Here is a 22,439-nt window from a genome sequence, read left to right on the forward strand (position 1 = left end):
ATCCACACGGTTGCCCTCTTTGTCAGTGATCAAGATGAATGGTCTTCCTCGCTACAGTCAATAATAGTTTCCTGTCATCTGTTTGAACAGCTCCTCCCTCTGCTCTGTGATCTGTGTGTGTCACTGGTCCGCAGGAAATGTAGGCTAACCAGTTTTCTAGAACGGTAGTTCATTCATCATGCTCTGCTGATAATCCAAGCTGTTTCCCCCGCGTTCTCCTGTTCACTACAATGGTGGGCACAGCGTTCAGTCTGGTTTAACCAGGTTAGGTAATCCTAGTGCAGGGCCAGAATGCTGCTATAGGGCAGGCAGTTTACCCTGTAACCTGCTAGCAGTCTGTGGTCCTCTCCCTCCCTCCCCTGTCTTTCTTGCATAACCTTCATCTCTCACTCACATGTTAGCTAATGCTATGCATGCAGCTGTGAGCACTGTGCACGCAGGCCTGCCTTTTAATGGCTCTGCGTGGTCAAGCATTCGTCTGAAGTGGCAACATTTACTGTGACGCAGCCTCCGCAGACGTCAGGGCTTTCATACTTCTTGTGCTTAGCTGAGCAGAGCAGAGCTATTGTGGAGGTAGTTGTCAAGGAAGTGAGTTTGTGTTCACACAGGGCGTACCCCCCCCCGCCTACCTTCAACCAATCATGTCAATGCAGAGCTATACGAAGCCCTCCAAATGTTACAACATTTGAGAGGCATGCGGCGACGCGGTACGGAGATCGATTTGGCCTCTGCGTGCATCCGGAGGCTCCGCAATCACATCACACCCTCCGTACGAAGCCGCCAACCAAATTTTCGGATCAAGCGTGAATAGGCTTTTAGAGCGACATATGGTCATTTGAGGAAACAAGTTGATTTGAGTCGCGTAACATCCATTCACATTCTCCACAACAACAGTCTCCTCAATGTAGAGGTGGATGGATGTCAGCATTCTGAATGGAGCTCATTCATAATCCTGTGGTTGCTCATGCGTTCATTGAATGTATGAACAGTGATCATGCATGTCAGCCTCCCTTTTTTATTCCGGTGCTGACCTAGTCTAACGCCATATTACGAAATGGAAATGATCAATTGCCGCTTTCTTCGTTCTTGGCACTCTTACCTCCTATTGATAACCAACACAGTTGGCTCTCCTGGAATGTGTCATCAGTCAGCCACTGTGTCTGTTCTCCTCCTGCCCTATGAAACCTCTTAGACCCAGGTGTGTGTGTGTGTGTGTGTGTCGGCTGTCGCAGAGAAGTTTGCTCCGGACACTCATAAGGTCCGGAGGCACATGTCCAAGCAGTCCGTTTCCGTCACACACTAGCATGGCGATCTGGCATAAGGACCAAGTCAGATGGCCAAGTTTGAAATCAGTTTCCTGATGCCCCTTGTTGACCTTTTTGTTTTGAACTTTGATTAAAACATGTGACAGATGAAAATCTTTGGTAAGAAATTAAGCCAAACCTTTGATGTTATGTGATCTCTCACTGCTTGGGCATTGGTTGTTGTAAACTGCCACCATAGAGATCCTGTACGTCTATTTCTTCTAGTCTACAATATTTTCTAGTTCAGCAGCCTTGGTCTCACGCAAACAAAATGGGCCTAATCACTTACACAAAGTCTCTATTGTCTGTCCCAGTGGTGGCAGCCCAGGGTCTCTCCTTGGCAGAACCCACTGTCTTGATCCCTCTGATTCTGAAGTAACACCGCCTGCAATCCTCCTTCCTACCATTTCTCCCTGGGTCCACCGGTCTACTGTGGGTGACCTCAATAGTCCCTCAGCAAAGAGCCATTCAGGGTCACAGAGTTGTTGGCCGTGATAAAGAATCCCCAATCCAATCCAGCCTGTGAACAATTAACAATTAAACAAGTAGAGAGAGAGGGGGGAGAGGAGAGGGAAAAACAAAAGTGAGGAACAATTCTGCATTGTTTCTGAGGCACAGCACATGGGTGACAGTCCGGACCAGTTGGGGCTGGATCGGGGGGTAAAGCTGCCTGGTAAAGAGAGGGTATAAATGGACCAGGCCCACAACTGCTAGTTTTCCAGGCCCACCCCCCTCTAGTCCAAACACAGTTTCTCACCTCACATCAGTCCACTGAGTCATGTTGTCGAAGAAGAAGGATGAAGACACTGGAGGTGAACCCAGTAGGAGAAAGGTAAGATGGGAGGAGGAGGATGGATTAGGTTGGGACTTGACAGGCTTCGGTAGAAGATGAATGAAATTCAATCTACGTATGTGTACAGGCGTTTGTGGATCTCATTGTCTTGGGCCTCATTGCCTGGTGACTTTTCCCACTTGATTTGCATTTATTTGGTTGGCAGACGCAGACTTGTGTCCGAGCACTGTATTGTGGGTGTGTAAGGGAGAAGGAGAGCGAGAGATGTTTGAGGACTGTGTATATACATTTGGTCAGTACCCTGCATGGTTGCTTCTGCAACAGCTAGCATTACCACCAGCCATGCTTCTCCCTCTGAGCGACGGGGAAGGAAGCCATGATGAGGGAACCAAGTGGATACTCTTGGGGGGGGGGCTCTCTATCGTGAGTATGCAAGACCTTTGTCTGCCTCGTGACTCAATCAATCTGTGTCTGGTTGGTGGTGTCACATTCAGATTTTGCACACCCCATGAGTCACTCTCACTCCCTCTCTCTTTCAGTGGTCACGCCGTAGTTCCTGTATGGAGAGGTGAACAGACGCGTCTCGTACTCTGGATGTGCATCAGACACTCTGGGAGGGGGCTTATTTCAGAGTGACTGTGTCCTGTGTCACACACTCGTTCGACTGTTTACGCTTTGTTTTTGCACTCGGAATGAGAAGCTTGAATGTTTGCGCGCATTGCAGTGTAGTCCAGGTGGTTGGAAAACCAGATAGGATTAAAGACAAATGTTTCTGTTAATGTAGTTAAGGTTTTCTATTATTTTGCTGCAAAAATCCTATTTTTATCTGTGAAATCTCCCAGGCTCATATTTGTGGTGATTTGAACAGATTTTTTGATCATGGTCACATCATTTTATTCCATTTTTTTTCTCTCAAATTTTAAGTTGTGTCCTCGTTGCCTGTTATATGACACCAGTAAGTAATCCGTCAATATTACCAGCAGCGTATTCCATCCTAACCAAAGCTGCCTCCCTGGCTCTGGTCATGTAGGTCTTACATAATGCGATACATCGTGTTTTTTTTTTTTTAAACCAGTTGTTGTTCACTGTGAATAGAGTCTCGTGGTGAGCTGACTCGGCTCAATTCAGACCTTAGGGATGAACTGTTGTGCAAAATGAATCACTGGCCCCTGACCCGTGGACACTTGATCCCCCCCCCCCCACGCCCCTTTATAGATCTTACAAGAACCTGATGTGGATAAATGGTGGAAACGCTACAAGGCCTTGAGTGCGACGGTTATCTCATTGCTTAGGATATACCCATCTGATACTTCCTTCAGGATACACAGGGGGCCAACAAAGGGAAACGTCTTATCGGGGAAGGAGTTTTTTTGTTTTGGACTGGGTGTTGGAGGTTGGAACGTTGGTGCCTGTGTGAGCGTTGTGGTCTCATTCCTCCCATCTCTGCCAGCAGATCCAGTTTGCGGACCAGAAACAAGAGTTCAACAAACGTCCCACCAAAATCGGCCGCCGCTCTCTGTCCCGATCCATCTCCCAGTCCTCCACAGACAGCTACGGCTCAGGTACCGAGAATATACACACACACACCTGGCATGCGCACTCACATCTGACACACTCACAAGCCCCCACACCCCCTGTGCCTAACTGGAATCACAGCCCAGGTACAGTATCCAGTCTATTCCCAGACCGGTAGGGAGCAGGAATGTTCTCCGTAACGTATAACTGGATTAAGAGGAGACGATACAGGCCACAGAGAGCTGCTAGTGTTCTCTCTAGTTTCTAACGCTGTGTTCCAGTCAATAATAACTTGCAGACACACACACACACCAATGTCCTTGTGAAGATTTGAGCTCAGTATTTTTTTCCGGGCAGGCAGGCCAGTGTAAGCTGTTAAAAAAAAAAAAAAAAGTAAGGTTGGGGGCCCATAAAAGACAAGGGGGAGAGAAAGCTAGAGGAGAGGCAACGTTCCCACGATACTAGTAGTCATGGTCACCTGGTTGTCCCACTCCTGGTTGTTCCCAGGGCTCCTGGAGGCCCCTTTTCAAGAGGGAGGGAGAAAAAAAGGAAGAGTGAGGGAGAAAGGGAGAGGAGAGGTGACATTTCCACTGACGCGTTGGGAATGGCTCTGTAGTAGAACGAGGAGGGGCCTGTCAGTCCTGCGTGTCATGAAAAGGGTGTGACCCTTGCTTTACAACCAGAGTTAATCTGGTAGGGAGACATGTTTGTCTCTTCTCAGGAGAGAAGTGTGAAATGCCACGTCCCTGGTTTGACTGTGGCCTCTCATTCTGTCACTCTCAGCCTACCTGGCTGTCCCTCGTCTTTTTGAATGTCACGCACAGACACTCACCGGCCGCTTCGACCCAAGTGCCTCAAAAGTCCTCTCTCCCTCCTTTCTTCTTTGTCCTCTCGCTGTACCTCATTGCATTCTGCCCCCCCCCACTCTCACCCCTTTCTCTTTCTCTCTTGCGCTCTCCCTCTCTTTCCTGATCCCCTGTACTGTAATCCTCAACTCTGTGGTTGCTGTAACTATTCCCACAGAAAGAAAGAGTGAACAGAGTCCCGACTGTCCCCACTGACCCTTCTCTCTCTGTCTTCAAAAAAAAAACATTCCTCTCTTTCTCTCTCACGTGCTCTCTGTCCCAGCCTTATTGTCCCAGCCCGGGGGCTTGAACGCACGCACACGGTGAGAGAGCTGTAATTCGGCTTAAGGCGTCCGCATGCTTCCCATCCGAAACAGTTCGTAGATATATTATGATATTTTGTTTTGTATTGGTCTTCAGCATTGTTTTTTTTTGTGTATTTTTTTTTCCGGTTGTTCGCGCGCACATTTTTCTCGAGCCACGCTGGCGTCCGGTAGCCGACGTCTACGGCCCTTCTTCGGTGATTGCTCAACCGTAGGGCTTCTTCAATTAAGTGTTTGCGGTCATTCGACGAGATACGGCTCGTTTTCATGCACATTTTTGCACTTGAAAAATACTGCATTTAACCAAAAGTTCATGTCAAATTGCGTGACTAAGATCTCCTCGGCAAAAAAACGTCCAAATGAATTACCGATTTCTTGAATCATCTTAGACTAATTCAGACTATTTTGAGGAAGTGTACACTGGCTACGGCGACTCAAGATGGACAAACAGTACCATTGCCGCTATATTTCTTGTTTTTCAAGACTAGGTCTTTTAAGGGAGCATGCGAGGCACAGATGTTCACTTCACCTAGCCAAGTTCTGCTAGGATCAAACCGTACCAAGCATGTAGACGGCCACGCTGTGCAGGTGTCTTCTGCCCTGGGGCTCAGTCCCCAGATGTAGCTCATAATGTGAGCTATGCAGTTGTTTTGGACGTTAGAGTAGATTGTGGCCTAGTGTCTGGTCATGTTACGTGTGTTGTTAGTTTAACGTCTATATCCCGAGGACGTGGTGAGTGTGTGGGCGTGAGTGCAGCTCGTGTGCTGCTGTTGACTGTGCGTAGACGTGTTGTCGCGCCCTCTCCTCTGACCCCTCTCTTCTGTCCCGCTCTCTCTTTTAGCTGCGTCGTACACTGACAGCTCTGACGACGAGACCTCTACTCTGACCCCTCTCTCTTTTAGCTGCGTCGTACACGGACAGCTCTGACGACGAGACCTCTACTCTGACCCCTCTCTCTTTTAGCTGCGTCGTACACGGACAGCTCTGACGACGAGACCTCTACTCTGACCCCTCTCTCTTTTAGCTGCGTCGTACACGGACAGCTCTGGCGACGAGACCTCTACTCTGACCCCTCTCTCTTTTAGCTGCGTCGTACACTGACAGCTCTGACGACGAGACCTCTACTCTGACCCCTCTCTCTTTTAGCGGCGTCGTACACGGACAGCTCTGACGACGAGACTTCTCCTCTGACCCTTCTCCTCTGACCCCTCTTCTCTGACCCCTCTCTCTTTTACCTGCGTCGACGAGACCTCTCTTCTGACCCCTCTCCTCTGACCCCTCTCTCTTTTAGCTGCGTCGTACACGGACAGCTCTGACGATGACCCCTCTCCTCTGACCCCTCTCCTCTGACCCCTCTCCTCTGACCCCTCTCTCTTTTAGCTGCGTCGTACACAGACAGCTCTGACGATGAGACTTCTCCTCGGGACAAGCAGCAGAAGAACTCCAAGGGCAACGGAGACTTCTGCATCAAGAACATCAAGCAGGCCGACTTCGGACGCAGGGAGATCGAGATCGCTGAGCAAGGTGGGCTAGGAATGATGTGTGGCAAGGTGGGCTAGGAATGATGTGTGGAAAGGTGGGCTAGGAATGATGTGTGGCAAGGTGGGCTAGGAATGATGTGTGGCACGGTGGGCTAGGAATGATGTGTGGCACGGTGGGCTAGGAATGATGTGTGGCACGGTGGGCTAGGAATGATGTGTGGCACGGTGGGCTAGAGACGAGGTGTGGCACGGTGGGCTAGAGACGAGGTGTGGCAAGGTGGGCTAGAGACGAGGTGTGGCAAGGTGGGCTAGAGACGAGGTGTGGCAAGGTGGGCTAGGGACGATGTGTGGCAAGGTGGGCTAGGGACGATGTGTGGCAAGGTGGGCTAGGGGCAAGGTGGGCTAGAGACGAGGTGTGGCAAGGTGGGCTAGGGACGAGGTGTGGCAAGGTGGGCTAGGGACGAGGTGTGGCAAGGTGGGCTAGGGACGATGTGTGGCAAGGTGGGCTAGGGACGATGTGTGGCAAGGTGGGCTAGGGACAAGGTGGGCTAGGGACGAGGTGTGGCAAGGTGGGCTAGGGACGAGGTGTGGCAAGGTGGGCTAGGGACGAGGTGTGGCAAGGTGGGCTAGGGACGAGGTGTGGCAAGGTGGGCTAGGGACGAGGTGTGGCAAGGTGGGCTAAGGACGAGGTGTGGCAAGGTGGGCTAGGGACAAGGTGTGGCAAGGTGGGCTAGGGACGAGGTGTGGCAAGGTGGGCTAGGGACGAGATGTGTGCGTGAGAGACCGAGCGAGAGAGACTGATTCTCTGATGGTGTGAGAGCGTTTGTGATTGTGCGTCTGTGTTGGATGTGTGTGTGTGCCATGTTGACGGCCCATCTCCTCCAGGGCCGTGTACTCAGTGGCCGTATGTTCCCAGCCTGTGAGATCAACAGCGCGGAGGGAGGGGGGGCAGCATTGCTCTGACTCTGACTGTACAGCTGACCCCAGACAGCCCTAACGCAGTCTGTACTGCGGGCTACAGCACTTTCAACCTTTATAAGTCGCTATACCCTCCTCACACGTTGTCTCCTCCTCACAGAGATGCCAGCCCTCATGGCCCTGAGGAAGAGAGCCCAGGGAGAGAAGCCTCTGGCTGGAGCCAAAGTAGTGGGCTGCACCCACATCACAGCTCAGACAGCCGTGAGTTACACACACACACACACACACACACACACACACACACGCCACCATCCACCGCTCAGTCCACTTGTGAGTCTGTAGCTTCTGCTCAGAAAACCACGACTCGCAGGTATACTGAATGTTACTCGTCTTAAGCCAGCTGTACACTTCTTTCAGCGGCAGGACTTTGCTTAGAACACGAACCTGGTCTGTGTGTGTCGCGCAGGTGTTGATGGAGACACTGACTGCCCTGGGGGCTCAGTGCAGGTGGGCTGCCTGTAACATCTACTCCACTCAGAACGAGGTGGCGGCAGCCCTGGCAGAGGGAGGTGAGTGTGAACCGGGCCGCTTCATTCCAGCGTCTTTCTCTTTCACGACCGCTGGCTCTCTCAGTGCCCATCATATCTCTCTCTCTCTCTCTCTCTCTCAGGGTTCTCTGTGTTCGCGTGGAAGGGCGAGTCGGAGGATGATTTCTGGTGGTGCATCGACCGCTGCGTCAACCTGGAGGGCTGGCAGCCCAACATGGTACGTGTCTGTCCCCCCGTCAAACGCCGTGTCTCAGTAGCAGACTTTTGTTGCGGTGTGAATGGCGTCGTCGTTTATCCCGATCAGTCAGAAAGACACGCGTTGTGTCCCCCCTGTTCCAGATCCTGGATGACGGCGGAGACCTGACCCACTGGATCTATAAGAAATACCCCAACATGTTCAAGAAGATCAAAGGCATCGTGGAGGAGAGCGTCACTGGAGTACACCGGTGGGTGGATCACTGCTCGCACGCGACTTCATTATACGTTGACTCATTGTCTAGACCGAAGGAGAAAAAAAGTGTTTTTTTTGCCAGTAAGCTTCCCCTTACGTCAGGGGTTTTGTTTCGAAGTGGCTGGTCTATCTTCTATGGACATGTCTCCATCTAGTGGCCATACTGGGTAATGTCCATTTTTACTGCTTTTATAATGATGCTCCCCTCTCGTTGCTGCTCTCTGTGTAGGCTGTACCAGCTGTCCAAGGCGGGGAAGCTGTGTGTCCCGGCCATGAATGTCAACGACTCTGTGACCAAGCAGAAGTTTGACAACCTCTACTGCTGCAGGGAGTCCATCCTGGACGGGTAGGACAACTCCGGCATGCCCGTTCAAACACGGCGGAAGATGACTTTGTTCTTGTGGGCGACTTAAACATTTGTCATGCTAAGTGCTGGTGATTTTGTGTTTCTTCGCTCTCCCTCCAGTCTGAAGAGGACCACTGATGTAATGTTTGGGGGAAAGCAGGTGGTGGTGTGTGGATATGGAGAGGTAAGTCTTGTCTTATCTACTGTGAATTAGTGATGGAGGGGGGGGCACCTATAGTTGCATATCGCTATATTATTTGTGGACGATATTATATTGATGTTTGAGCCCCAAGTATCGCTAAAATAATACAATAATGTTTTTGCTACTGTAGGTAGCGTTGGCTGCACCTGCACCAAAACTCTGCTGTTTTTCTCCTTTTTAAATGGAGCCAATGTGTTTTCAGCACTTTTTTATTTCCCTAACTGATCAAAACTAGCTTTCTCACGCTCTCTGGTCTCTCTGCAGCAGACATTTGGTGAGCAATATGTTTGGAACATCAAACCGTAATACGTATAGGAACGGCACCTAAGCACCACGATAACGTTGTGTCATGAGGTGCCTGGAATTTACCAGCCCTACTGTATATGGTGCACTTCTCATTTTTGAACCCTTATTTTAACAGGTAAGTTGACTGAGAACACGTTCTCATTTACAGCAACCACCTGGGGAAGAGTTACAGGGGAGAGGGGTGGGTGGGATGAAGGAGCCAATCGGAAGCTGGGGTTGATTAGGTGGCCGTGATGGTCTGAGGGCTAGATTGAGATTTTTATCCAGGACACCGGGGTTAACACCCCTACTCTTACGATAAATGCCATGGGGTGTTTAGTGACCACAGAGAGTCAGGACGCCCGTTTAACGGCTCATCCGGAAGACTGGTCCCTACACAGGGAAATGTCCCCAATGCATCCTACTGGCCTGCCAACTCCACTTCCAGCAGCATCTGGTCTCCCATCCAGCGACCGACCAGGACCAATCCTGCTTAGCTTCAGAGGAAAGCCGGCAGTGGGATGCAGGATGGGATACTGCTGGCGATCTGAACTCCTTATTATATCAAAATGGACCACCAGAGGAAACTGTTTACCATCCTTGTCTATAGTAGAGCCTCCCTTAGTCCTATACTCATGTGTGTTTTTTATTTGTGTATCCATAGGTGGGGAAGGGCTGCTGTGCTGCTCTCAAGGCCATGGGCTCCATCGTGTACGTCACAGAGATCGACCCCATCTGTGCCTTGCAGGCCTGGTAAGTTCAGCCAATCAGAGCCTGGCACATGAGCTGATCGGCCAATGTCAGCAGGGTGAACGAGGAAGTAACGCGTTTGTTTCCCGTCCCTGTTCAGCATGGATGGCTTCAGACTGGTGAAGCTGAATGAAGTGATCAGACAAGTGGACATTGTCATCACTTGCACAGGTGAACACCTCTCCCTTGTCCCCTCGGTCAGCACTAGATGGCCACGTTGTAAAATCACATTTGTGGTTGAGAACCACTATACCCCCATCCTTTCCAGCATGGGCATAGCAACAACAACAACCACCTTCTCCCTACTGCTTTACCCGCTTGACTGATTCAGCCTGCACCATTCTATTCACACACCACACACACACACACACACACACACACACTCACTCTCCCCCAGCAGTCTAGAGGGTGACTAGGTAGTAGGGTATTGACCAGTGGTCAACAACCGGTCCGTCTCCAAGGCATTCCTAGTCACCAAACATTTCTGTAAAAAAAAAACGGAGAAATCCTTGCGTTCCTATAAATCATCTCGAGCTGTTGGCGGCAGGTGCACTTGATTCAGCAGACCCAGTGCCGGGAAGGCAAAATTGTTCCCATTCTGTTCGCATTTCATGTGTCTGAAAGTAGAACTCTGCCTACCCAGAAGGCCCAGAGAGCAAATCAAATAGCAAGCGGTAAGCCTATAGGTGCAATCAGATGGCTCAGATCACCGTGTGTCTGCGCAGTTTCCTGGAGCCATAGACTGTAAAAAAGAAGAAGCCTTTCTAAACTTTTAAACCCGTGACTAGAGAGAGACTCAATGAATACAGCAGAGAGCTGTAAGTTTTAAGTTGTTATTCAACCCTGTCAACACTTTGCCCATTTTATGGATTCTAAATGCTTTGAACATTCTCCCTACTTACACTCACGCTGCAACCAGCACTGCAGCTTTTAATGAATGAGTAACAAAGTGTTCCGATAAGCTTGCGCTGTTGTTATTAGCGGCGTGTCTTTTTTAACATCGAGGAATATTTCACTTTCTCTGGGCATAGGAGTAACAGCATGAATTGGTGCATGAGGCAGATATAATGCAGCGCGACGTTGAGTTGCGTCCTCAGCTGTCCCCTTTTCTCAGGAGGGAAAGAGGAGGGACGGTGAGTTGGGTGAGAGGCAGCCTCACCACTGCTCCCTCCCCCCTCAGACTGACCATCAGATGCAGACCGTCAGTCCAGTTCTGTTCCTAACAAGTAGTACAACAAATGATCTCTTACCGGTGTGGCCATGCACCTACAATTTGTAAATATAATTTCAAAATGGTCTGAGAAGAACAGCACTGGCTGCAGTGATAATGTATTCAGCCTATAACCTACTCCACAAACCTCATTACTACAGAAATGTTTTTAATTGGTTAATGTTGAGTAGGTTTACATTTTGAAGTCATATTTTTTTTTGTAAACTTAAAAAATAAAAATAAAAATTATAATACTGGCTTGCATTTTGACTCAGATGATCCAGTGATCAAGGTTGGTGACGACCACTTGAGACATTACAGAAGTCGTCTCAATCACTCCGACCTGGCAGCCATGTGTGTAGCCAGTCCGTTTGCGCTCCACATTCAGATTGAGTGAAGAGTTCATTGCGACAAACTGCATGCCTCCCTAGTCAATTAAGCATGAAGCCTATTGACAAGCTGCAGTTCCTCATCCACGTTAATTGAAAAGGGACAGACGGCCGTAATCACTCACGCGAGTGTGCACACAAGACACGCACGTGCGCACACACACACACTCAGACTTAGTGGTGTGCAATGCAATTTAGACACAAATTCATACAGTAGGTCTATGTGGAGAGTGGATGTAGATTTATTTTTTTAATCTTTTTTTTTTTTACAATATATTTTTTACATCTAATACAGGAGATTTATTCCAAGCATCATTTGTGTAGTGTATACAGCAACATGATTCCTTTTTGAAGTGAGCTAAACATCATTCAGCATGTATCGACCCAGCAAGAGTTATTGGTAGTGTTCACCTCTCTCCTCTGCCCACTTCTGAATTTCTCTGACGTTTCAGTGTACAGTAGTGAACGTGACGAGTGTAAAATTGATGGTATGTTCGTGATGTTCCCTCTCCTCCAGGAAATAAGAACGTGGTGGTGAGAGAGTACCTGGACCGTATGAAGAACGGCTGTATCGTCTGTAACATGGGACATTCGAACACCGAGATCGACGTGGTGAGTCAAGTGTGCGCGCGAGCGAGTGTGTGCATATTGGTGTCGGGGTTTGAATGTACGTGGGTGTGTTATTGGGACTGCGACAGCTTAACTGATCGTGTGGGTGGAAGACACTGCTGTCACCAATGCTTGTCACATTATTGTCACTGTGGGGGAAGCTGTGATACAACAACGTCCCTGACCTGACGTTGTCATAGTTACGGGCTGGCTTGCCGTGGCCTATGCCTGTCAGTTAATACTGTTACGGTGACATCCCAGGGTCAGAGTGAAACCATTTTCGTAGAGACTGTTGTCATCAGGGCCTGAAACTAACTTTTTTTTTATTTAAAAATCTACCAGACACTCATTTTTTCACCATAATAATTTTTTCAAAACGGATGAGCACGCTTTGTAATGTTTCTAAAACAATACATGTACAGTGCCTTGCGAAAGTATTCGGCCCCCTTGAACTTTGCGACCTTTTGCCACATTTCAGGCTTCAAACATAAAGATATAAAACTGTATTTTTTTGTGAAGAATCAACAACAAGTGGGACACAATCATGAAGTGGAACGACATTTATTGGATATTTCAAACTTTTTTAACAAATCAAAAACTGAAAAATTGGGCGTGCAAAATTATTCAGCCCCCTTAAGTTAATACTTTGTAGCGCCACCTTTTGCTGCGATTACAGCAGTAAGTCGCTTGGGGTATGTCTCTATCAGTTTTGCACATCGAGAGACCGAAATTTTTTCCCATTCCTCCTTGCAAAACAGTTCGAGCTCAGCGAGGTTGGATGGAGAGCATTTGTGAACAGCAGTTTTCAGTTCTTTCCACAGATTCTCGATTGGATTCAGGTCTGGACTTTGACTTGGCCATTCTAACACCTGGACATGTTTTATTTTTGAACCATTCCATTGTAGATTTTGCTTTATGTTTTGGATCATTGTCTTGTTGGAAGACAAATCTCCGTCCCAGTCTCAGGTCTTTTGCAGACTCCATCAGGTTTTCTTCCAGAATGGTCCTGTATTTGGCTCCATCCATCTTCCCATCAATTTTAACCATCTTCCCTGTCCCTGCTGAAGAAAAGCAGGCCCAAACCATGATGCTGCCACCACCATGTTTGACAGTGGGGATGGTGTGTTCAGGGTGATGAGCTGTGTTGCTTTTACACCAAACATAACGTTTTGCATTGTTGCCAAAAAGTTCCATTTTGGTTTCATCTGACCAGAGCACCTTCTTCCACATGTTTGGTGTGTCTCCCAGGTGGCTTGTGGCAAACTTTAAACAACACTTTTTATGGATATCTTTAAGAAATGGCTTTCTTCTTGCCACTCTTCCATAAAGGCCAGATTTGTGCAATATACGACTGATTGTTGTCTTATGGACAGAGTCTCCCACCTCAGCTGTAGATCTCTGCAGTTCATCCAGAGTGATCATGGGCCTCTTGGCTGCATCTCTGATCAGTCTTCTCCTTGTATGAGCTGAAAGTTTAGAGGGACGGCCAGGTCTTGGTAGATTTGCAGTGGTCTGATACTCCTTCCATTTCAATATTATCGCTTGCACAGTGCTCCTTGGGATGTTTAAAGCTTGGGAAATCTTTTTGTATCCAAATCCGGCTTTAACAACAGTATCTCTCACAACAGTATCTCGGACCTGCCTGGTGTGTTCCTTGTTCTTCATGATGCTCTCTGCGCTTTTAACGGACCTCTGAGACTATCACAGTGCAGGTGCATTTATACGGAGACTTGATTACACACAGGTGGATTGTATTTATCATCATTAGTCATTTAGGTCAACATTGGATCATTCAGAGATCCTCACTGAACTTCTGGAGAGAGTTTGCTGCACTGAATAATTTTGCACGCCCAATTTTTCAGTTTTTGATTTGTTAAAAAAGTTTGAATATCCAATAAATGTCGTTCCACTTCATGATTGTGTCCCACTTGTTGTTGATTCTTCACAAAAAAATACAGTTTTATATCTTTATGTTTGAAGCCTGAAATGTGGCAAAAGGTCGCAAAGTTCAAGGGGGCCGAATACTTTCGCAAGGCACTGTATTACTAGTAAGAAGTGAAGTGGTATATTACTCAATGTTATTTAACTTTTAACCAAAATATCTCTAAGACAAAAATGTTCAGCTGCCCCTTTAAGGGCGGGAGGTTACCGTGGCAATGAGGGTACTGCGCCTCTGGAGTCGAGCAGCCGGACTCGTCAGCGACGGTGTGCCTGTGATCTAGAGAATCTGACTAGCAGCCGATGTCTTTGCTAGCAGTTGAAGCAAACTCTCACATTGAAAAACAACCTAGCTTGTGAACAAAACAATGTAAATAGCCAAGAAACACAAGGACAATCTCTCACTTTATACTTTCAAGTAAATTAGACCAACTTTGTCTTCCCGACTGGCTCAGCATCATCTGGGTTAGGAGAGGGTTTGACCGGCCGGGATTTCCTTGTCCCATCGCGCTCTCGCGACTCCTTGTGGCGGGCCGGGCACCTGCAAGCTGACCTCGGTCGACCAGCTGGACGGTGTTTCCTCCGACACATTGGTGCGGCTGGCTTTTGGGTTTAGCGAGCAGTGTCAAGAAGCAGTGCGGCATGGCAGGGTTGTGTTTTGGAGGATGCACGGCTCTCGACCTTCGCCTCTCCCGAGCCCGTAGGGGAGCTGCAGCAATGAGACAAGACTGTAACTACCAATTTGGATATTGGATAGCACGAAATTGGGGCGAAAAAGGGCTAACATTATTATTATTTTTACAATTAGACCACCTTATATACTTGTGTTGCACCCGTTCTAAAACGAGTCTTCAGCACCGTGCACACAGCTCCCCAGCCAGGCGGTGTTCCTGCACTTTTCGCCAGGTGGGATATTATAGGATTTGTAGTTCTTTGTGTGATTAGCTACCATCTATGAAACAAAACGACAGAAATACTTTGAAAACAGCCACTGCAACATTTGTTTAGCTATACATGAATACTAGACTTCGAACTCCATTTTTATTCGCAAATGGGAGTGAAATGCTGGTGGGGCCCTGAGCACCCGCCAACGTGGCTGGTGAAATGGACATCTTTACCCACCAATACCAACATCGACCCGCGGGTGTTCATTTTAGGCCCTGGTTGTCATAGTGAAACTGCTCTCGTGGTAACTGTTTCCTGTCTGTTTTGTTTTCCTCTCCTCCAGGCTAGCCTGCGGACCCCGGAGCTGACCTGGGAGAGGGTGAGGTCACAGGTGGACCACGTCATCTGGCCCGACGGCAAGCGGATAGTGTTGCTGGCTGAGGTGATCTATCATCACCCTCGTCACCTTAGTACGAGGCTCTCCTTGACGACTGCCTCAAATCACTGCTTCAATGAACGGATCTATAAATCCTCAACTTCCGAATAACTGGGCTTAATTGATCCATAGTCTGTCTCTCTTTGTCTGTCTGTCTCTCGGTCTCTCTCTCTCTCTTTGTCTCTCTGTGTCTCTGTCTCTCTCGATCTCTCTCTCTCTCTCGGTGTGTCTCTCTCTCTCGGTGTGTCTCTCTCTCTCGGTGTGTCTCTCTCTCTCGGTGTGTCTCTCTCTCTCGGTGTGTCTCTCTCTCTCGGTGTCTCTCTCTCTCGGTGTCTCTCTCTCTCGGTGTCTCTCTCTCTCTCTCGGTGTCTCTCTCTCTCTCTCGGTGTCTCTCTCTCTCTCTCGGTGTCTCTCTCTCTCTCTCTCGGTGTCTCTCTCTCTCTCTCGGTGTCTCTCTCTCTCTCTCGGTGTCTCTCTCTCTCGGTGTCTCTCTCTCTCGGTGTCTCTCTCTCTCGGTGTCTCTCTCTCTCGGTGTCTCTCTCTCTCGGTGTCTCTCTCTCTCGGTGTCTCTCTCTCTCGGTGTCTCTCTCTCTCGGTGTCTCTCTCTCTCGGTGTCTCTCTCTCTGTCTCTCGGTCTCTGTCTCTCGGTCTCTGTCTCTCGGTCTCTCTGTCTCTGTCTCGGTCTCTCTGTCTCGGTCTCTCTGTCTCGGTCTCTCTGTCTCGGTCTCTCTGTCTCGGTCTCTGTCTCTCGCTCTCTGTCGCTCTCTCTCTCTCTCTCTCTCTGTCTGTCTGTGTGTGTGTGTACAGCACTCCCTCTCTCATAGCAAACTGAGGCACTCTGTGGGTCTGTGCAGCAGTCTCTGTCTCTCTCTCTGTGTGTGTGTGTACAGCACTCCCTCTCTCATAGTAAACTAAGGCACTCTGTGGGTCTGTGCAGCAGTCTCTGTCTCTCTGTGTGTGTGTACAGCACTCCCTCTCTCATAGCAAACTAATGCACTCTGTGGGTCTGTGCAGCAGTCTCTGTCTCTCTCTCTCTCTGCCTCGGTCTCTGTGTGTGTGTGTGTGTGTGTGTGTGTGTGTGTGTGTGTGTGTGTGTGTGTGTGTGTGTGTGTGTGTGTGTGTGTGTGTGTGTGTGTGTGTGTACAGCACTCCCTCCCTCATAGCAAACTAAGGCACTCTGTGGGTCTGTGCAGCAGTCTGTCTCTCTCTCTCTGTGGGTCTGTACCGCAGTCTCTGACAGAATGAAGCCACTGAGAGCGAGCCAGGCAGAAAGACAGGCTTGCCAGGTGCTTCAGTGTGTCTGTCTGTTTGATCTCCTCCAGGCTTTAATCAGAGAATAGAATCCTCCGCTGCTGTTTGTTTGCCCCTCTCACTCGTCCCTCATTTTGACTCTATTCTCTCCATCCTCGCTCCTGGACACTCTCACTTCTCCTCTGCTGTCTCGATCCGAGAGGCTTTTTTCCAAGAGAAGTGTCTGTTTTGTTAGTTTGGTTCTGCAGAGCTCATCTGCAGTCTGTGTTCCGTTCTGCTGACGCACTCCACTCTCGACAGAACAGGGAAGTGTGGTCTGTCTCAGTTCCACCAGGCAGTGTGTGCACACTGCGTAAAGTAACAGTACACCCCGTTATACTGTTACTGCTACTGGCAGCAAACGGGGAGTTGAAACGGGAGCAGCACCACCAAAGCTTCATTTCTGCGTACTGACACGTTGCAGCTCTCTGGGAAACGAGAACATTGTTGCCGGCTTTCGCTGTGACTAATGAGTGTGTGGTAGAAATTGCAGATAAGTTCCTCCTCCTTTGTGAATGCTGCCTCGTTAGCAGTCTGAGCTCAGGAACAGGACCCGTCCCATTTTCTCTCTCTGTTTACATGTCTGTGTGCACCACATCTGTCTGGGATAACAGGCAACTTCTGTTATTCTGATTTTGGACTTTTTCTGATATTTGATGTCAAACACACACACACACACACACACACACACACACACACACACACACACAGTATCTTATCATTGACACGGAGGTGTAGAATCCCTGATTCTGTGTGCTATTGACTGGTTGTTAACCCAATGTGTCTCTATCTGTCCTCAGGGTCGTCTGCTGAACCTGAGCTGCTCTACGGTCCCCACCTTCGTCCTGTCCATCACCGCCACCACTCAGGTACCGTGCGTGCCCGTGTGCGTTTGGGATTTGTGAGTGGGGTGGATCAGCGTCGGGGGGTATGTGTGTGTGCCACTTCGTACAGTAATCGTAGAGATTAGGGTCTCGTCCATTGCTCTGCCACTGGCGCCAGGCCCGCGTGCATCATGAGAGCGACCCGTGGCGTTGCCGTGGTAACCGCCGTGTGTGGGATTGACGATCCGGGTCTTGTCTCATACCTCAGGCCCTGGCTCTGATAGAGCTGTACAACGCCCCGGAGGGACGCTACAAACAGGATGTCTACCTGCTGCCCAAGAAGATGGGTAAGAGACCGCGCTCTATGTCCACACACACACATGCCCCTTCATCCCTCCTCTGTCCTCGGTCTCGCGCGCACACACACACGCTCCCTAATCCTTATTCGCTCATGCCTCAGCCGGTAGCGACCTGACAGCACCCGTCCGCCTGTCTGAACCTCTGACAAAAGCCTTTTAGGAGAAAACATTGAGTTGAAAGGGGGATCAGCCAGAATGCACAACAAAGACTCAACTCAGCAAAGAGGAGCACGAGATATCCAGGATGGGGATAAAGATGGTAGGAACTCCTCCCCTGCAGCCATGTCTTGGATTGGGTTATAGATGTTCCATGTCATGATACCAAATGAACACTGGGTGTTTGTGTATCAGGGTGTGTATGTGGTGTTTAGTCATTTGTCCTATTCGTTTACAGCCATGGCGCTGACTAGGAAAATATGTAAATCATGGCAGAATGCCTTCTATTTAGAGAGAAGGGGTGTGTGTCTGGGTGTGCTTCATTCACAGTAGAGTACATCTCATTGAGAGCCTGAGTGTGCATGCGTTGGTGTGTGTGACTGCAGCTGACAGTGTAGCTGGGTCTCTGCCCCCCCCCCTAGCGTCTAGAGTAAAAACGAGACTCAATATAGGTCAGCCTGTCAGAGCCTGCTGCTAAGCTCACTGCACCATCACTGACGGAGAGAGACGGAGGGAGGGAGAGACCGAGACAGAGCCCCAATGTGCTTATCACAAACAAATACATTAGTAAATCGCCAACAGCCCTGTGTCCTTGCTAGCTAAAGTAACTTAGCGCTCTCACTCGTTCTCTTTGTCTCTGTCTTTCTCTGGCTCTTTTTTTTCTCTCTCCCCCCCCCCATTCCCTCCTTCTGTATTACTCCAGATGAATATGTGGCCAGTCTTCACCTGCCTACGTTCGATGCCCACCTCACTGAGCTGAGTGACGAGCAGGCCAAGTACCTGGGCTTGAACAAGAACGGGCCCTTCAAGCCAAACTACTACAGGTAAACATTAACGCCTGAATGCTTAGATCGCCTGCTAACATTGTATGTCACATACACTGACTATACCAAACATTATGAACACCTTGCTAATATTGAGTTGCAGCAAGGTGTTCGAAAGCGTTCCACAGGGATGCTGGCCCATGCTGACTCGATGCTTCCCACAGTTGTGTCAAGTTGGCTGGATGTCCTTTGGGTGGTGGACCATTCTTGATACACACGGGAAACCGTTGAGCGTGAAAAACCCATTCAAAGGCACTTAAATCTTTTTGTCTTGCCCATTCACCCTCTGAATGGCAGACATACACAATCCATGTCTCAATTGTCTCAAGGTTTAAAAATCCTTCTTCAACCTGTCTCCTCCTCTTCATCTACACTGGTTGAAGTGGATTTAACAGGAGATTTAACCAAGATTCACCTGGTCAGTCTGTCATGGAAAGAGCAGGTGTTTTGTCTACATGTTTCATGGTGTTATATTACTACGGTGTGATGCTGTAAATACAGTGTATCAGAGTTATAATGAAGTCAATTAATCAATCAAATGTATTTATAAAGCCCTTTATAAAAGTGCTTATTCAGAAACTCAGCCTAAAACCCCAAACATCAAGCAATGCAGATGTAGAAGCACTGTGAGACTGCTATGCTGCTAGAGAGATTGTTCCATTCTTCCCATGTTACATAACAGTAACAACATGATTTGACCATTTTTTTCTCTCTCCCCAAGGTATTAAAACCAACTCTGAAATGAAGAAAATACCAAGGCTCCATAAATCGTATAGAACCCAGAAGAAAGGCGAGAGGAGGAGCTCTGTGCTTATTGGTCAGAGTGGAGGGCGTGGCTTTACCTGCGCTTTGGCAGTGTTTATTTATTTACGCTAGAATAGTGTAACTAACCTTTTTTTTGAGCTGCTCCTGCCATTTTGCGCTCCTTAGCTAGCGTCTCCTGGAGTTTCCACCATTTGGTTTTCTCTTAGCTACTTGTGTGTCAGTCAGTCGTACGTAAAAACTCCCTTGCGAGATCTTTTTTATTGTCCGTTTAAAAGCTAAAGATGGAGAAACTATTGATGAAGAAAAACACAAAAAAACTGAAATGTACAACAACAAAAAATCTGAACGATGAAGATTTAGTGATGGACATGTGGTTCATGTCCTGTTGTCTGTCTTTTCCTACTCTTGATTTGTGTTTTGTTTTCAATGATAAATTGAAAGGGATTAGATGAAGAGGTGGGGGGGCGGGGGGTCATTGGGTCCAATCATATCCTGTCGTTCATTTGATCATTTGATTCAGATTTTTTCGTTGTCTTGTTTTTAGGTATGTTTTAATGCGTTGATTGTCCTTTTTCCCTCAATCAAACTGGACCGAGACAGGCGTGGGGCCGGGTTCTTTCCCTGTGATAGGTGGGAGAGGGAGGTCTCAACCAATCACTCAAACACAGGGAATCCATCTCAGCTGCCTGTCCAACAGTCACTCAATAATAAACGTTGTTCCTCAGCACCCACACTGCTCTCACGATGATGCTAGTGTTGAAGTTATATGAGAAGTATTCCGCCAACCAGAGTTTATGACATCCACGATGCCCGGAGCTAGATTCTCCTTTCAAAGCATTATACTGAATTATAAACTGGGTCGTTCGAGCCCTGAATGCTGATTGGCTGAAAGCCGTGGTATATTAGACCTTATACCACCATGACAAAACATCTATTTTTACTGTTCTAATTACGTTGGTAGCCAGTTTATAATAGCAATAAGGCACCTCTGGGGTTTGTGCTGTATGACAAATAAACCACGGCGTCGTACATGAGAACAGCCCTTAGCCGTGATATATTGGCCATATACCACAAACCCCCTCGTGCTTTATTGCTTAATTAGAGGCATGACCGGTATGGGAGATCATTACAAGGGGATATATTTAGATATTTATGTAGAAATGTCAATTTTTCTATCTTTCCTTCTCCCATCTAATATCTTACCTTTTTGAAATTAAACATCTGTCTCATTATAAAGATAAGCAATTAAATGTTATATGATAAATGTAATGAATGTTCTGGATTATAATTTTTTTGAATGCTGTGACAGACTATTTCAGTGAGATGCAGAATGTACAGCCAGGCTGGTACTTGTTTCTTTGGCCGAGTCCTCAATAGTAAGCAAATCTGTATAGTACTTACAGCTCCAAAAACCAATTGGTACACATAGCCGTTGTCAGGGGTTAGTTGTGTTTAACTGCAGTGAGGCTATAGCTTGATGACTGGGATCATTACATAATGCTTGTAGTTAGTTGGGGACCTACATTTCACACGTTCTAAAAAAAAATGTCACCTCTTCAGGCTTCAGTTTACCTCGTTGTTCCAATTTCTTATGTATTTATGACAAAAGGTAATAGTTACCTTTTTATAAATGTCCAAGATTTGGTGTCATCGTTAGTTTGCTGAGGTTTTCTGTTGAGGGCCAAACTCCTCTGGTACGATTTATTAGTCCGACTTAATTTACTCAACATTTTAGATCAACTTTTCGATTCCCAGCTGTTAAAGTTTTCCCCTGAACCAAAAGCCCATAGTACAAGCCAGCGGGGAGGATCCAGCTTTTCTTTTCTTTTTATATATACATGGCATAGAATGAACTAAATCCATGAGAATATACACCCATATGCTCCCAATCCTACATTCTAAACTGTCACTGTGTTCATGTCATACTTGTGAGCTACCATTTGTGCATTTATGCCCCCCAGCCTCCATAATAACCATCCAAGTCAGAGACCCCGTCTGTGTGACCATCCATACTACTCATATGTCTGTTTGTCTGACTTTTAGAACATTACCTGTGTGTGTGTGTGTGTGTGTGGGTCATTTGTTGTTAGGACATGGTTGCTTCGATGCAGTTGTCTCAGGATCATAGCCTGTGCGTTCCGGGGGTGAAAGAGCATTAGTCGGTCCAATAGCTGCATCACATGGGCAGGGTTAACGCCAGCATCTTGTATGGTTAACTCAAAAGTATAGGAATTACAGCATATCAACTCTTGTATTTATTGTTGTAAATCCTCAGTCAGTACAAATGGAAAATTCTTCTCAAATTTTTAAGTTGTCGAAACGATGTTTAAACATTGCAAGTGATAATGATAGATGAGCAATAATACATCTGTAATCTTAAAGAATAAAAATGTAAAATATTGTATCAACCTTTGTCGTCTATGTGCTGTATTTGTATTCATTTTCATGTATTTCCTTGAATATACCTACATTTAGATAGACAGATTGCCACCAATGCCTATTAGGCATCTATGGCTGCGTTTACACAGGCAGCCCAATTCTGATCTTTTACCACAATGCTTTTAACCGATCAGGTCTTTTGCCAATTATTGGACAAAAGATCAAGAGCCTGTGTAAACTGATTTCCCATGACCTTGAGTTCAAAGAATGACGGACATCAATAATGACACTACTTGAGAGAGGAACAGAGGATGATATGCGAAGTGCTAGAAACAGAGTATGATTGTGAACTAGGGCGTTTCACTACAGCTTGGATGATTTGATCACTAGGCGCTGGTACCAGTGTTTGGCCAAGTTTAACAGGATGGCTTTAGGTTGTGTTCCCTCAATGGTATTAACAAGCCATGTATCCTATAAGACTTATTTATGACTGCAGTTAAATTGTGAAAGAACATGCTTGTAACATTAACACGGGTTATTCAGTGTCCCAACAAACGATATATTCTGTGTCCATTTTAATTATGTTCTCAGAACTCTTATAAATTTGGATACTT

At 47.5% G+C, this 22,439-nt stretch overlaps 1 protein-coding gene across 3 annotated transcripts in view; it reads left to right on the forward strand.

The window, feature by feature from the left end:
* Positions 1-21,855, forward strand: part of LOC109879108 (putative adenosylhomocysteinase 3) — a 48,375-nt gene extending 26,520 nt beyond the window's left edge. The window contains exons 1-17 of one of the 3 annotated variants that reach the window (XM_031798082.1): positions 2,025-2,136; positions 3,551-3,659; positions 6,161-6,304; positions 7,340-7,440; positions 7,646-7,748; positions 7,850-7,944; positions 8,067-8,173; positions 8,408-8,524; positions 8,645-8,708; positions 9,676-9,764; positions 9,862-9,932; positions 11,878-11,972; positions 15,136-15,234; positions 17,319-17,387; positions 17,611-17,689; positions 18,561-18,681; positions 19,403-21,855. In XM_031798082.1, coding sequence (XP_031653942.1) covers positions 2,083-2,136; positions 3,551-3,659; positions 6,161-6,304; positions 7,340-7,440; positions 7,646-7,748; positions 7,850-7,944; positions 8,067-8,173; positions 8,408-8,524; positions 8,645-8,708; positions 9,676-9,764; positions 9,862-9,932; positions 11,878-11,972; positions 15,136-15,234; positions 17,319-17,387; positions 17,611-17,689; positions 18,561-18,681; positions 19,403-19,409 — 1,524 coding nt within the window. In that variant the 5' untranslated portion in view covers positions 2,025-2,082 and the 3' untranslated portion in view covers positions 19,410-21,855. Of the gene's footprint in view, positions 1-2,024; positions 2,137-3,550; positions 3,660-6,160; positions 6,305-7,339; positions 7,441-7,645; positions 7,749-7,849; positions 7,945-8,066; positions 8,174-8,407; positions 8,525-8,644; positions 8,709-9,675; positions 9,765-9,861; positions 9,933-11,877; positions 11,973-15,135; positions 15,235-17,318; positions 17,388-17,610; positions 17,690-18,560; positions 18,686-19,402 lie in introns of those variants that run through there. The other 2 variants (XM_031798080.1, XM_031798081.1) reach the window with 2 other exon arrangements.
* Positions 21,856-22,439: the final 584 nt, after the last annotated feature.

Source organism: Oncorhynchus kisutch, linkage group LG19 (genome assembly GCF_002021735.2).
Source record: "Oncorhynchus kisutch isolate 150728-3 linkage group LG19, Okis_V2, whole genome shotgun sequence".
Taxonomy (NCBI): Eukaryota; Metazoa; Chordata; class Actinopteri; order Salmoniformes; family Salmonidae; genus Oncorhynchus; species Oncorhynchus kisutch.